This window comes from Nicotiana tabacum, chromosome 11, assembly GCF_000715075.1.
Source record: "Nicotiana tabacum cultivar K326 chromosome 11, ASM71507v2, whole genome shotgun sequence".
Lineage (NCBI taxonomy): Eukaryota > Viridiplantae > Streptophyta > Magnoliopsida > Solanales > Solanaceae > Nicotiana > Nicotiana tabacum.
This window is the reverse complement of record NC_134090.1, coordinates 66,288,542-66,304,050: the sequence shown is the minus strand read 5'-3', so window position 1 is coordinate 66,304,050 and position 15,509 is coordinate 66,288,542. Positions and strand designations below refer to the sequence as shown.

The 15,509-nt window shown below is 35.9% G+C and overlaps 1 protein-coding gene across 2 annotated transcripts; it reads right to left on the bottom strand.

The window, feature by feature from the left end:
- Positions 1-2,087: 2,087 nt before the first annotated feature.
- On the bottom strand, positions 2,088-11,279 carry LOC107782085 (protein PHR1-LIKE 1). Of its 2 annotated transcripts, none has more exons than XM_016602916.2 (8): positions 11,131-11,279; positions 6,995-7,746; positions 6,220-6,394; positions 6,058-6,134; positions 5,931-5,970; positions 5,556-5,613; positions 5,004-5,073; positions 2,088-2,594 (listed from the first exon to the last, which is right to left on the bottom strand). In XM_016602916.2, exons 2-8 carry the CDS (start codon positions 7,610-7,612, stop codon positions 2,232-2,234), a joined length of 1,401 nt encoding a protein of 466 aa, XP_016458402.1. In that variant the 5' UTR covers positions 7,613-7,746; positions 11,131-11,279; the 3' UTR covers positions 2,088-2,231. The 2 variants fall into 2 exon arrangements, with proteins under 2 accessions (XP_016458402.1, XP_075081247.1); XM_075225146.1 differs by having other exon boundaries at positions 11,111-11,277.
- Between the last annotated feature and the right edge of the window lie 4,230 nt (positions 11,280-15,509).

The window sequence follows — 15,509 nt, the reverse complement described above, 5'->3', positions numbered from 1 at the left end:
TTAAATATATACAGTGTGTAAAAGTTAAATTCGTCCTAAAAGTATTAGTGACAAATATCAATACCTTTGCTTGTTTGTTTGTGGATATGGAGAATCAAAATTAATCAGATTGAAAAACTAGCTTTTTATGATTACATTGACAATGATATGGTAAAAGGAGAATTACAGAGGGGCTCAATGTATAGCTAGGATGGCCTCACGTACGTAATTAGTTTATTAAAGGGTTTTCACTTATTAAATATATGATACTGTATGCTCAACAAAAAGTACTTATTTTTATATGATTAATAATGAATTTCCTTGCAAGTGTAAATACAAAATAGTCTACCCTTGCTCTAAATTTGTAAAATATTTGGGAGACATGAGTGACGGAGATGGTCTTAAGGATTTGATCTCGAAGCATCTACTAGGTTAATTAGTTTGTAAGCAAACAGAAAATCCATCATTTAATTAAATGAAAATTGTAGTACTTGCAATGATGAAAATTATTAATTAACTTAAACGGTTAATAGTCAAACAATTCTACCACCACAAACGGGGTATAAATGACATTTTCTAGCGATAGGCATCTAACTAAATTGGAACACTCCAAAATTTCTGATGTGACTCAGTATTAGATTTTGTCAAACATATCATTAAATTTGTTTCAATGGGCAAAAAGTAAACGTGATTACCTCACTTACAAAAATTAGAATTCCAAGCATTGAAAACTCAAAAGGTCCTAGTAAATGTCGATGGAAATATGTCTAATTGGTTGTATTATCAATGCATGGCCTATTGGCCTAAAACGGCCAAAATAATAGTGGGAACACAATGTAATATTGTTTGATTTGGATCGAGCTTACACGATTTTTTATTTTTTTTTTCAAAAAGCTCACGTCATTAAAAGTATCCAACATAGCAAACCATTTAAGAAAATTTCTAAAGAAGTATGGACTAGACTCTCTATTAGATGTCTATTCCAAAAACTTATATTGTGTCCAATTTCTTGCAACTACGTGACATAATATACTAACATTGACGCATTGAATAAGACTTAGTTGAATATTTTAAGGTAGAATTACATACTTAAATGCCACATTTAGTTTGGCATTTTATACATGCCCATTTGTCTTCTATCCCACCTCATCCTCTGTCGGAGAAATGATGAGAGACATTAATTATTCATAATTCATATGTCACTCATTTTTATCTCATTGCGTGTCAGTACCTCCAAGCCTGGATATAGATTTAACTCTGTTAACTAAGACATGATAAGTATGGTTGATTAAGTGCCTTAATTATATACATTTCGGTTGACAGCTGAATCAACTGTGACAAATGACATTAAACGAAAAACACAAATGTTTGATCATCAATTGTCAGCAATCGATGATTTCCAACTAACGGTTCATTATTTAATTGATCTTTCTACTCTATCCTAGAGTTATCAATATTTATAACAGATGTTCCTATATATCTAGCAGAACGTTATTAGATCAAATGACAAAGCCATTACTGAAAAAAAGATGATGTTTTCTGGATGAAATGAAAATTGAATTGATGTAACAGCAAGAAATATTTCCTATTCTTTAACCGGAAAGAAATGTGGTCATGAAAGAGGGATTAACTAAAACAAAATTGATGAGGCTGTAGAGTCATGAAAACGCTTAGTTCTTCCATATTTTAAACCTCAACTCCATGAGAGAATATATTACTGCTAAAACATACAAGAATTGAAATCTTAGTTCAAAAAACTATGTATGGATATTATGATTTGCATAAACAAGAATTCTTGAACAACAAACAATCCGGTCATATACACGCACTCATCATCATTGCCTCCTTGATTCGTCTTCTGTATCATACTATCCTGTATATAGTGGCTCTAATTTTGTAACAATCACTTCTATATAAAACAAAGTACAGCAACTTGATGAAATATGAAATTCTTACTACACATGGTCTAATTTTTACTCTTTTATCCCTAGAGTTCCTTTTTTATTACTATCTTGCAAAGACTAATGGTCTTTCATGTAGCTTGAATAACTGTGAATCGAAACGCTAACTCTTAATAGATATTGAAAGTGATTGCAGGTAAACACCTATTTGGAAATGCAAAGAGGTAGAAAGACTGATTGGATTATAATCCAGAAATCTTTTTTTTACAAGTCTGTCAACAACATTGACACCACAATTCACATTACAGCTATCCTTGCTACAAAGCTACAATTACAAGAGTCTGTCAAGGCTCATGAAGGTAACATTTCCTCCGATTTTGCACCTTCTGTTGTAAGGGAACTTAAGTCTCTAACGTCCAAGCCATGATTCTCACAAGCTTTCCTTTTGGGCAACTTTCGTTCATTGTTCTTGGAAAGATCCTCCAGAGATCTTGAAGCATCACCTGAACCATGTCCAATGCTGACATGATCCTGCTCGGAGGCATCTGATTTATCATCAGGAGGGGAATGTTTTAGTTCTGTGGATGGTGAAGGAGGTTCATCTGATTTTGATGATGACACATTTAGTTCTTTCCCCATGTTTTTCGTCTTCTCAAACATCATTTGAAGGTATTTCCCCTGTTCTTCAATCCGCAGTTGTAACTTTCTTTGGATCTGAGGAAAGAGGTATCTTATTAGAATGATCAATTATCCCATCAAATGCAAAATATTAAAGACAAACCGGTAATCAAGGTTTCTGCTCATTATAAAATAAAATACGAAGTATTATTAACACATAACCTGACGTATCAAACACCATCTTGATCGGATGGCCAACAAAAGGGTACTTTTCGCTCAGGGAATTTTAATATAAAACTACGATGAACAATAAAGATACACCAGTTATCAAGGTTTCTGATTGATTCTCAAGAAACAGCAACGGGAGAATGTGATCTATAAACATTAGAAAAGAAAGTATAGAAAAGAAAGTAAGAGAAAGATATATATTACTTAACCTACGGATTGTAGTCTGTAGAGGGCCACACTTTTTCGAATTTTCTTTTGTTCTGTTTTTTATGCTTTTGCTCACATGTACAGTATTATCAGCACTCTCTTTGTGCTGTTCTATTAACACAATCATTACCTTTTAAAAAAAAAAATACTTGACACATTGCCAGACCTATCAACACCATCCAGATGGTCTATAAAATGGAATTTTTTCCTAAAGAAGTTATTTTTCCCTTGGGAAGATTTACCATAAAACTTCTATAGATATCGAGCATACAAATATCACTTTGCACTTCTAAAGAAGGATATTAGCTACGGAGGACTCAATCTACTGCAACAGTATAACTCAAAATGACAAATATATCACGACTGACACCAAAATACTGAGAAACTAGGATATCTTGCATGGTTTCTAGAAGGAAATTTATCCAAGACGATGGCAATAAAAGCTGCAGGTATCCAAAATTTGAAAGAGGGAAACCCTGAAGATTGTCTGGTAACCAGATAAGACAAAGTAATAGAGATTGTTGTTATTGGCAAACAAATACGTTATTCACAATATATTCTACTTATTTTTATGCAATATTGAGGAGAAAGTGATTATGTTTCAGAAGGAAACGTCAATCTAACTCTAAGCCATACAGAGCATTTTATCAAATAGACATCTCAAATTTTAATAAGGTCAACCAAGCACCCGATTGTTAAATTATATCCAAGCTTGTAATCCATATATTATCTACTTCCCATCTAAGTTGCTTGGACACGAGTGCGGGTGTCTGACACGAGTGCGGATCTAGAGGTCGGATCCTTCCCAATGTAAATTCTAAGATTCCGGGATGCGGATCTCATATTTTAATAAGGTCAACCAAGCACCCGATTATTAAATTATATCCAAGCTTGTAATCCATATATTATCTACTTCCTATCTAAGTTGCTCGGACACGGGTGCGGGTGTCCGACACAAGTTCGGATCTAGAGGCCGGATCCTTCGAAATGTAAATTCTAAGATTTGGGGATACGGATCCTAGTACGGATACAGGTGCAGGGATCCGGCTAAAAATTGTTCAAAAGAATAAAAATATAGAAATATCTCTAAATTATGAGAAATTTTGTGGAATACTCATGTATAACTTGTAAAGTGTAGATATTTTTTTTTATTCTCAAGTTATAGATAAGTAAATGATTGATTTCCTAGATAACGTATGCTATTTTCTTCAAATTTACCCTAATTTTAGTTCTGATTTCGGGAACCAAATTGTATCTCATCTCAAATTTTTCCGTCCGTCGTGGTCAAAGTACCCAAAATTGTTTGATCAGATCCAGTACGGATCCCATACCCACACCCATACTAGTGTCATGTCGACACAGGGGCGGCACCTAAACAGTCGTGTCGAAGCAACTTAGCTTCCCATATTATATAGAGTCCATTTGGGTTAGTTGATTAAAAGTAGTTGATAAGCATCAACTGTTGAAAAGCCCATTTCGGTGCTGAAAATAATTTGATAAATAAGCAGTTATATTTTTGGATAGAAGTACTGAAATTGATAATATGTAGTTAGTGTGTTTGGTAAGAATGTGTTAATGAGCACTTTTTCTATTAAAAATATTGATCCTTAAAGTCATTTACAAAAAATATAACTTTAAAAGTATTTTTATATAAAAGGACGAATTACGAAAATAGAATAGCGATATAATTAAAACTATGATTTAGAAAGAGAATTTCGGAGATTACAAAAGACATTAGAGATAAAATCGTAAAAGACTTGGTCAAAGTTGGGGGTGATCAACTTATGGCTTTTGGCCGAATATTTACCACACGTGCAGATAAGCCAACAAGTGCTTATAAGCCGGTTTAACCCGCTTATAAGCTTAGCCAAACAACCTCTATGCTTATGCTTGTTCTTATCAAAATATGAGATGACCAGCTAAGAAGTATCCGCCAATATGCTAATACATCTGCCCCTCTCCTCATGTTCAGGAGACTTGTCTTCTCAATTGACAAGAAAATCAGGTGCAATAAAAGCAAGAAAGAATAGATGCAACGAATACTGCTGGAGTCTTTAATCATTCACATACCTCAAGTTGTTCATGAAGCTGCTTCTGCACTTCCATCTGCATTTTCAATGCTTCTGTTATTCCCATAGTCCTGTAATCAGATTCCACATTAAGATTTAACAATTGGTTGCAAATTTCAACAGAAAAAAGAAAGTGCTCTCTCCAAGGAATTTTGGAATTTGCAAGCTGAATGAGATTTGAAATAAACTGCTCTGACGAAGTCTTCCTATGTTGCACAAATTAGTCCTTATATTTGTGTTGAATGACCGGGGCATGCACAAACTTCCATATAAAGTACCAAAGTTGTAAAAGATACCTTCACCGATATTCTTGGACTTAATTCTTCTTATAAACAATTTGTAAACATTATAATATTACTCCTCAGCTTCATGACTAGTTAGCAGTCATACTAAGTCAACTAAATATGGATAGAGGGATAAACGTCTGTGCAGCTAAAATGACATGTCTTAATAAAGATATTCACTACAAATGACATAGAGGAAAAATAAGCAGTTATCCAAGATCGGTGATGCATTAGTAATATGTTTCAATATAAGCAGAGAAATGACTTACGTTTTTAAGTCCAGAGATGGCATCTCCGTGACGATAGTTGGCTTCTTTTCTGAAATTCCTGTAATGACAGTCCATTCCTCAATTTCAATAAAATATCTACTCAGCATCAGCAAGGTTAACTTAGTCTCTCCAACATTAATTCACATTCACGCATTTCATTGACTCAAGGAGAAGGAATGGTGGGCAGGAAATACTAGCACAACTAATTTTATTACAAAGAAATATCTTGTAGAATGACATGAGAATGTAGCTGAAGTATGGTAATTCGTTCTCAATGCCCAAGGAAAGATATTCCGAGAGAATAAGTAGAATATGGTGCAACAAATGCCTGATCTATGCAAAAGTTTATAAAGTAATCAATGAGGCAACTTCTACCTTCAGAGGGATCTGGTTTGTATCTGGCAGTCCTATATTTCTGAAATTCAAAGAAATGTATAAAGTGAATAATTTTGTCACCTGATACTGCAGCAGGAAAAAAGTCAGTGAAGAGGTTTAATTATACCTGCAAGTGGCTTTTAACATGATAGATGGTTAAGCTTTCCACATTCATGAGCTTCAAGACACCCTTCGGAGTAGCTTCTGCAAAGTAAGATTGTGAGTAAGATACAGTAAAGTCATCCGAACCCTTAAAAGATCATATCTTCAAAATGAAGAGGCTACACACTTTCGCTGCCACCAAGCTTATTGACAGCTTCTACAAAGACTTCGTGAAGCTCTGGCGTCCACCTCATTCGAGGCTTAGATGTGGAAGATGATGGGCTACCAACTGGGCAGCTTTGCCCCGATGAAGCAGGAGCAGGAGGAGGAAGTTGCGGCTGTTTTGCAGGGATCTCAGACAGCTGACATGAGCATTAGAAACTTATGTTAACTAAGAACATGAAGAAAAAAAAAACTAATATCGTCAAATCCGAAATGATTCTTAGCATAATGCACTTGGAAGGAAACACTAGACGAGCTTAAAGAAAGTGAAATGCACATTTTTCTTGCTTTGGAGTCTAAAACCTATTCTGTTTAACAATAACTCAGCATTTCAATATACAAAGGAAGTTTTAATTTAACAGCAAAGGTTATGTTGGTGAGGCCAAAACCCATGAAAAAACTTTCACCTTTGCGCCTTGTTGAAAGTGAATGTCAAGCTTGTACAGAATTTAACAAAACAAATAATACAGGGAAATCAAATGGAGAAAGAGTTCATATGACAAGATTAAGAATGTAACGCAACGAAAAATATGGAGTCCTTACTTAGAACTATATATTGATGTATTCTACCTTTTTTAACAAAGATATATGGATGTATTCTACTTCTCGCAGCTTGGCGTAAACTGGATGATATTCTGTTAAATAAGCTATTAGAATTTATTAGCTCTCTCCTTTTAGTTTCCCTTCGTTTCTCTTCCTTTCCCTAGATTCCTTAAATAGGTAAAGCATAACGAACAAACCTTAGGTTCTGGATCTGGAAAATTGACATCTAATAGGATATCACTCCAGCTTGAACCGAGAGTGTCATCATCGTTAATTAGCTGATCAGCCCAGTCTTGCCAATCAGATCTCTTAACACCATCATCGGATGCCATGACGCTGGCAAGGCTTTCCACTTGGCCATTTTGAACAGGAACATTTGGAGGAAAAGCAAGAAACTCATGAAATGAATTCTGTTTGTGGTTCCCCAAGGGGTTGGTATTCAACGAGGTAGAATGTAAACTTGAGCGTGAAGCTTGGCTGGTTGACATAGAAGCCCCACTTGAGATAAATGGATAGTAACGTGGCCGAGTTTCTTGAGGAGAGGAAGGTAAAAAGTGAAAATCTCTGTGGGGTCCAGAAGTGGACGACAATAGGTGCCCAACTGTTCCACTCTTAGATGTCGATGAAATTGCCCGTGGAGAAATGAAGCTTGCAGTTAGCTCCTTCTCCGAGATAACATGAAGAGAATCTGGCAATTTGGGAAATCTCTCCTCCAATTTGGGCAAACTGGGTAAAGACGTTGGCGTAGTTCCAGAGACACCCATGCTATTGTGCTGTGCTTCACTAGATCTTGGCATATATAATGCAGGCCGCATGTTGATTTTTGTCCATAAATTGAACGGACGAAACTGACTTTATACTAATACCACAGTTTCCGAAATTTCTGTGCTACCCAATCAATAAAACGATTTTGAAGATGATGGCTCTCGAGCCTCTACACCCTGTGCATCTGTAGAAAGAACTAACAAAGTTCAAATCAAAACAATTGGAGCAGAGCTGCATATGCGCTAGATAAAATTGAGAACCAACAGCTTTAAATTTATTATGTCCATCCATATATATTTGACACAGTTCGAGTTTTGAGGACAAATTTCGAGATTGGCAATGATATGTCTGATCAATCAACAATGATACTATTTCAAAATATTTGGTCTGCAACCATTATGTGGAGCAGTATATTACATGTAGTTTGTAATCTTTCATGCAGCACTTCACTTTGAGAATTTAGTCGACTTGATTCCAGAAAGAAAATAGTATCAAATAAATTAAATGAATGTAAAAAAAATTTAACAGTTAGAGAAGTTGAAATGTTCATCGTCAATGGAGGATAAAACATCATATTAAGAGTTTTCAGGTGTTTAGAACGAGCCTCAGCATTTGACTTTACTTGACAAAAAAATTTGGCATTTAGGCCTTGTCCTATAATGACACAACACTTTAAAATCAACAAGAATTTCTAGATTTGTCATGGAAAGCATAAGGATTTTTAGACGTTACATTAGAAAAGGCACCTTAGCAATGGATATTATACAGCATGAATTTTTTTTCTGACAAATACTCATAAATCATGAAGAAAATACACATCAAATGAAGATACAAGAAACAAAGTCTCCAAAGGCATCACAATGATGTGGAATAAAATTAGACTTGAATCACCATGGTGAAAAGGTCAATCACCTACCCAACCAGCAAAATTAAACGAAGAAGAACCAGTATGCAACATCACAACACTAAAATCCTTCAGAAATAATAGGATCTACTAGAACATTTTTACAATGACATGAGCACGCAATTCAAAGAAGTTCTTGATTGCCTAGCTAATGCTACCGTCGCAATGTCTCACAGATAATGATAAATTTACACACAATCTTCAAGCTATCATCATATGCATCCAACAAAATCAAATCTATACAACAACAACAACAACAACAACAAAAAATACAGTGGAATCCCACAAATGGGGTCTGGGGACGGTAGTGTTTACGCAGACCTTACCCCTACCCTGGAACAACATTGGAAAAGTATATAAGAATATCTTTGGTGATATATTAATTTTATTTATAAATGTTGCACCAAGTTGGTGTTGACACTTACAAGTATACTTTAAGTCTCCCAAAATTAGTCAATCATCAATGCTAGAGGGTAATTCATGTTTACATCATAAATACAATATAAGCAAAAGAGAACAATTAGCATGCCAATGAACTTTCAACCCCCTCAAAAGTTCTTCTATGTCTTTCTCTTCATACGCCAAATAACAAGAAAGGCTGCCGTTTTCCATAAACTCTTCCTGCTACCTCCCAGCCTTTGTTTCCGCCAACTATTCATCATCTTTCCATTATTCTGGAATGGACCAACTCGACATTAAACATGGAGTATACCAATGCACATGACTCCGAAGTGAAGCTATAATGTAGCAAAAGGCGGTCAGTGTCCTTTCCCCGTTGCTTGCAGAAGGAACAGCATCTGATGGTTATATATCTTCTTATTCATAAGTTGTCTGCCACTGGAATAGCATCCCACAGACCTACAGTGCAATCCACCTAAAATTTGCCACCTTTACTTGTGCTCTAAATTTCCATAATGATCTCCATGCGAGTCTTGATTCACTTTCAATGAACAAATGACTATAAAATGACCTGACCATCAAGCATTTTGTCGATGATCTTTCCTCATCAATTTATTGTCCTTCCCTAATTATTTTTGACTATATAGCCAATGCTTCCAACTATTTGTATTCTTGTTACTCAGAAGATTATAAAGACTATAGCTGCATTTACTTAGAATATTGTCATGCTCAAAAAGATTATGTAGACTTGCTATGTTAACTTAGTCTGCTCCCTTCAAATTCTATAAAGTGATAAAACTTACATAATGCCAACTTTATATCCAAGTAGCTATTGGGATCTTGATTGAACACAGAAACATAACATTCTATCAAGAGGTGTGCTCTTGTCTGTCAAGTGTATTCAGTTAGACCGTAAGACATTTAGCTTCATTAAACCATGTGGGGCATACGGTGGTTTCCTATGATCTACATGTAGTGGGGCTATATTCTCTTTCATGCATCCCTCGACTGTTCTCCAACGATATTGAAGATTTGAAGTGCTATGTTTCATTGATGTTTTTGTAGAGTGGGATGAATAGTGCCTTCAATTTCTACTGTTCTGCTAAAGAGCTTGACATACGATATTGTGATAAAATATTTATCTGACAATGATAAGCCACATTCTTTACCCGATAAAATGAATTTGTGTCTACTATGATTTTGACATCTGAATGGAAGATCTTTTGATAATTAAGAGAGAGCATCTTTGACATACACAACACTAGGAAGCTTGCTGCAGAATGACTGTAGGTATATGAAAAACTGACCATGAGCAGCAAAAGAATAGAAAATTGCCACTGACTAGTATGTAAAATTGGGAAACATAAAGCAGTGGAGAAGGTTTGAAGGTCAAAGAATTCAAAGTAAATGTTGCTTCAAGGATCACATAGAAAAAACTCCTTAAGCTGCATTAAGCACCAACAAAGAAACCAATACATTTTCAGATCAAAGTAGGACACCAATAAAGAATCTTCTCTCGTTTTTAAAGAACATTACATGAATAGACTCCTACTTAGGAATTAACCAATTCTTGAATCTTAAGACAAGCAAGGTAGCTAAAGCTGATAAGCATTAACAGCTGCTGCTAAATTGATGAGACGACTCTAACATCAATAGCTGCAAAACACAAGTATAGAAGTACAATCAAAATGCCAAGCAAGACATCCAGTGACCAACCCAAAAATTCAATGGCCACAACTCAACCATAGCCAACTCCACCTTCCAATTTCATTAATTACACCCACCCATCACACAAAAAATTACCACTTCCTCTTATAACAAATCACTACAGTTTCAATTAAGTAGGGCCCACACACCAATTATAACAACAATCTCCTAAACAAAAAAAGCCCGGTGTACTAAGCTCCCACTATGTGCAGGATCCGAGGAAGGTTCGGACCATAAGGGTCCGTCTCAGCATGAATTTATGCTAGAGGCTGTTTCAACAGCTACTAAACAAAAAGAAAAAAAGAGAAAAAAAAGGGAAAAGTAGGAACCACAGAATTGTTCTACTAGAGTTTCCAAGAATGAAGAAAGCAATAAAATCAAATCTTTAGAAAATAAAGATTAAGAAAAGAAAAAGGAGCAACATTTCAAAGAATTAGCAACAAGACAGTTCAAAGAAAGCAAAATACTCAAACAAGCACATGGTCAAATCCAATAAAATAGCAAAAGAATCAAAGAGGGAGGGTAAAGGAAGAATTACACATGGGATAAGAACTGAACCTTAAGAATCTGAGTAACAAACGCTGTTGGCTGTCGAATCCAAAGCTGGCAGATGCAAATAAAGAAGGGATCTTTGGGCTAAAAAAATATGTGGGCAAATTAGTTTCTTGACTTTATTATATCCAATATTTGATTTGAGCAATGATTATTGGCCTAGTAGCTCCTGCTTTTATTTTAGTCTTGTCTCTTTCTGACTCTTTACCCTTATGTTGGGGCGTCCAATAATTTGCGTGTGGCAAATTGTGTAAGCAAATTGGTGTACTTGTTCATTTCATTGTCCCACTTGGGTTGTATTAACGGTTGAAAACTGATGATGTTATTGTTTTGGTGATTTATGAATAAAATATTGGTTATTTTGATGTGTCACTCTCGTGAGGCCCGATTAAAGCGGCCATTATTATACCCTCCCCGTTCTATTTTAGGTCACCATTTTTCTTTCAAGATGATATTTTTTTATATTTAAAAATAATTTAAACTTAAATATAAAATAAATTATTGACACCCAAAAAGTTTGGGATTTTGTTTTTAGAGGATAGGCTGTGTTGGAAAAGGTTTTTTTTTTTTTTTTTAAATTAACTATTTGATATATCAAGTATTGACCTTGACATCTTAGTAAATTTGAATTATTTGGTTTAAATTCCAGTTACTTTATAACATGTTTTATATCCGCAGAACTAGTTCATGTATTCATTGATTGTATTTTGTTTCAGGTATCTATCAGAATTATTAATAGAACTGTAAAACCATTCCCTACGAAGCACCATGAATATGATTGATGAAAATTACCTTTATTAAGTCGTATACTGTTACATGTCTTGTTTGGCGCTAAAAATAACGAAATACGATTCGTAACGAGCGAATTTAAAATTTAAGTTCTATAAGTTTATTTTGTTACTAAATGTCACACCTCCTTTTTGCGCGCCCCGCCCCGAAGGGTAGAATGCGCGAGGGAGTTTTTCCAATTTAAGTGACAATATTCGAAATGAGATTATTTATTTAATTCAGAGTCGCCACTTGGGAAAGGTTTGGTTTTTGGTGTCCCAAGTCACCGGTTTATCTTGAATCCCAAATCGAGGAAATTTTCGACTTTTCCACATGAAGTCTGCGAACCAGAAATTCTAAGTAAGGAATTCTGTTGACCCGAGGGAAGGTGTTAGGCACCCTCGAGTCCCGTGGTTCTAGCACGGTCGCTTAAATTGTTATAATGGCTAAATATCTGATTTAAATACATGTTTTGACTTATGTGCTTTTATTAAGTTTAAACCGCTTTTATTATTATCATTTATTTTTATAGAATTGCAACGTCGTGAAAATGCATCTCGAACCGCGTCACAATCAATGCACCCGTAGTTGTTAACACATTTCGACTCCGTTGAGATTTGGATTCGGGTCACATCAATGTGCACCCGAGTTTAAGAATGTAATTTAATTAAGCCGCGCCTAAAGAGTCTAACCGCGTTATTATTTTCGGGGAAGGCCATGAAATTCACTAAACGGCCTGTCCTGAATTCTAAATATTTATTATGGTTAGTTATTGAGGGCCCCGCAATTTGCATTTTTATCTGCCGAGGCTCGTCTCTATTTTAGAAAGGATATCCTAAAGCGGCTACATTTCTAAATGCGTTTGTCTAAAAATAGAAGAAGAAAGACACACGTTAATTCAAGTATATGCTTTGGCCTAACCCAGATCCTTGTCAATTTCTGATTAATTACTTATAACATGGAGAGACGTCATACCCTGTGCAACATGCTTTTAATTGGACAAAGAAGTCACATGCGAGATCGACGAAATACAACACTTAATCCGAACAACATCCTAAAATCGGATTTAAATTAACTTGCTTAAACAGGATTAAAGAATTCCTTATCAAAGGATGTTACTGATGATGTTCAAAACTAATCCTATAAACTGCCTAAAGGAAATCGAACTGGGTGATTCAAAACTATATCATATTTGGTTAGATTTAAAAGCCACTCGCCCCTACTTATTCAAAGCATGCTGAAAGAGTGAATTTAATTTTAACAATCGTACTAAATAGTTTCGCATTCCATGAATTATATTTACATCCTGTATGCTACTAAACGAATCAAATACCACAGTTTCAAATTAACATAAACTTTAATTAAGTACAAACTTACTAATGTATTCTCTATTAGCTATAAACTAAAATTTACACTACTTAACAACATTTATGAAAAGGCAGTCAGTAAATAGCGGGTGATTATAACTCCTTCAAATCTTTCTATTCATGCTTTTCAATGTTACATTCAGCTACACCAATGTGAGACTCGAGATGTGTACCTGGAAATACTGAAAATGCAAAGGAGAAGAGGAAGAAGATAGGGAAATCAGCAGCAGCAAGAAACAGAATAGCAGCAGCAACAACAAGCAAAATAATTGGAATAGAATCAAGATCCCAGCTAGACCAAATCCCAGAGTAAACCAACAAACAACCAGCAGACTCAGTTGGATTTAGAAGAAATCAGTATTGGACAAACAGGTCAAGACCATTGAAATCAAGACAGCAAGAAGAATGCAATTTCTAGTTTTGTCTGTCTGTGTTATCAAACAGAGTTCTTTTCCAGTTTTCTGCTCTTCAGAACTTCAACTCTCAATCTCCAAACTAAGTTTTCTGTGTGTATTCTCTTTTTCTCTGTCTGTGTGTGTGTATCTATGTCTATCTTAAGGTCTGTATGCCTGTCTATGTGTGTATGTGTATGTATTTTGCTCTCCCTTATCGGATCTATCTGATGTCTCCCTAAAACTGATGGAAGTCCCCTCTTTTATAAACCTAAAATCAACCCTTTAACAACCTGTTTAGACAATTAGAACACCCTCCCATGTGCTACCCCTTTTCAGTTTCCACTCACTATTTAAATAAGAACACAACCCCATGATATTCCCTTGGCAGGCTTACCTTTTGAGTAATGCTTATTATTTCTGAAACTAAAGCAGAATATGGGCAGCAGAATGTATTCTGACAGCACATGCTGTCCATTACTTTGTAATGCACATGCTGCCCAAGGCTGAGAGATGAGTAAACAATGCTATCAACTAAATTAAAATCTGAAACCTAGCTAATAAATCAATCCTTTAAATGTCTTTCTGATTTGGCTGAACAAATTAATACCGAGTGGCAACAACATTAATCTGATTCAACAATGCTTCAGTAAATTACAAAAGCCTGAGTCAAATTGCTACCATTCTAACATGAAACCAATTGACGACGTATATTGATTCGACTATACTAGTTAAAACACATACAATCGAAGCCAAAATCAGACATTTAACAGTATCGAACACATGATTTGAATTGTACTGACTAAGCAAAATTGTACTCGAGGAATCAGTTGATCAGTCAAAATTTGAAGTTCAATTGTTCGCACAACACATACACATATACACATTATCAGTAACAAGTAGAGGAAAGACTCAATCAAACACAGAGGTTCAGGCAAGGTGGACAGGACATAGTTGGTAAAATTCAAAAACACGAATTAAAACAAAACATGAACAGACCTTTACTCAGCACCTGGAATAATAAAAAAAGAAAACAAAACTCACCTTAAATCCCGAAAAATCAAAGAGCCTCAGTTTGGATTCGAACAGGCCTTTTTTAAGGCTGAACGGACTTTAATCGAAGTGTTTCTCAGATGAGAAACACTTCGATTAAGGTCCATTAGACCTTAATCTCTTCGGCTTAAACAGATACGGAACAGGCACGAGGAAACCTAGGGTTCAAAAAATCAGATCTGGGATTCGTGTTTCCCTGGTTAGATTCGGACCAAACCAAGCATGGTTTGGTCACGATGGGGGGTCTGGGGACTATCTGGTGTGAAGTTGAGGTCGATTGGTGTAAGTCAGGTTCCGACTCGAATCTTCAAATGAAGATTCGAGACGGTGGGAGGGGATTTGAGCTAAGTGGTTAACAGATCCATGTTCAGGATGGCAAGGGGGTTCTATGGTGTTAAGGGTGGGGTCACCGGCGTCCATGCCGCCGGCTTTCATGGTGAAGGTATACAGCGGCGGCTAGGGTTTGGAGGGGAAGGGGATGAGGACGAAGGCGGGGTCTTGGATAGGGGGCAGGGTAGGGTAGGAGGCTTATATATGTAATGGGTGGGTTGATCTCAGCCGTTGGATCAATCGAGATCAACGTCTTGGATCTGAAGGCTTAGGAGAAACGGTGTCGTTTCATCTAAACGGTGTTTGGGTTGGTCCGGGTGGAAATGGGTCGGGTTCATCATGGGTTATGGGGAAGTGACCTTGACCGTAGGATGAGGAATGGATTAATGACTATGATTAAAAGGCCTCATACGGCGTTGTTTAAGTAAAGGATTGGCCAGATCTGGGCCGTTCCTTTGAATCCATCAACGGCTCA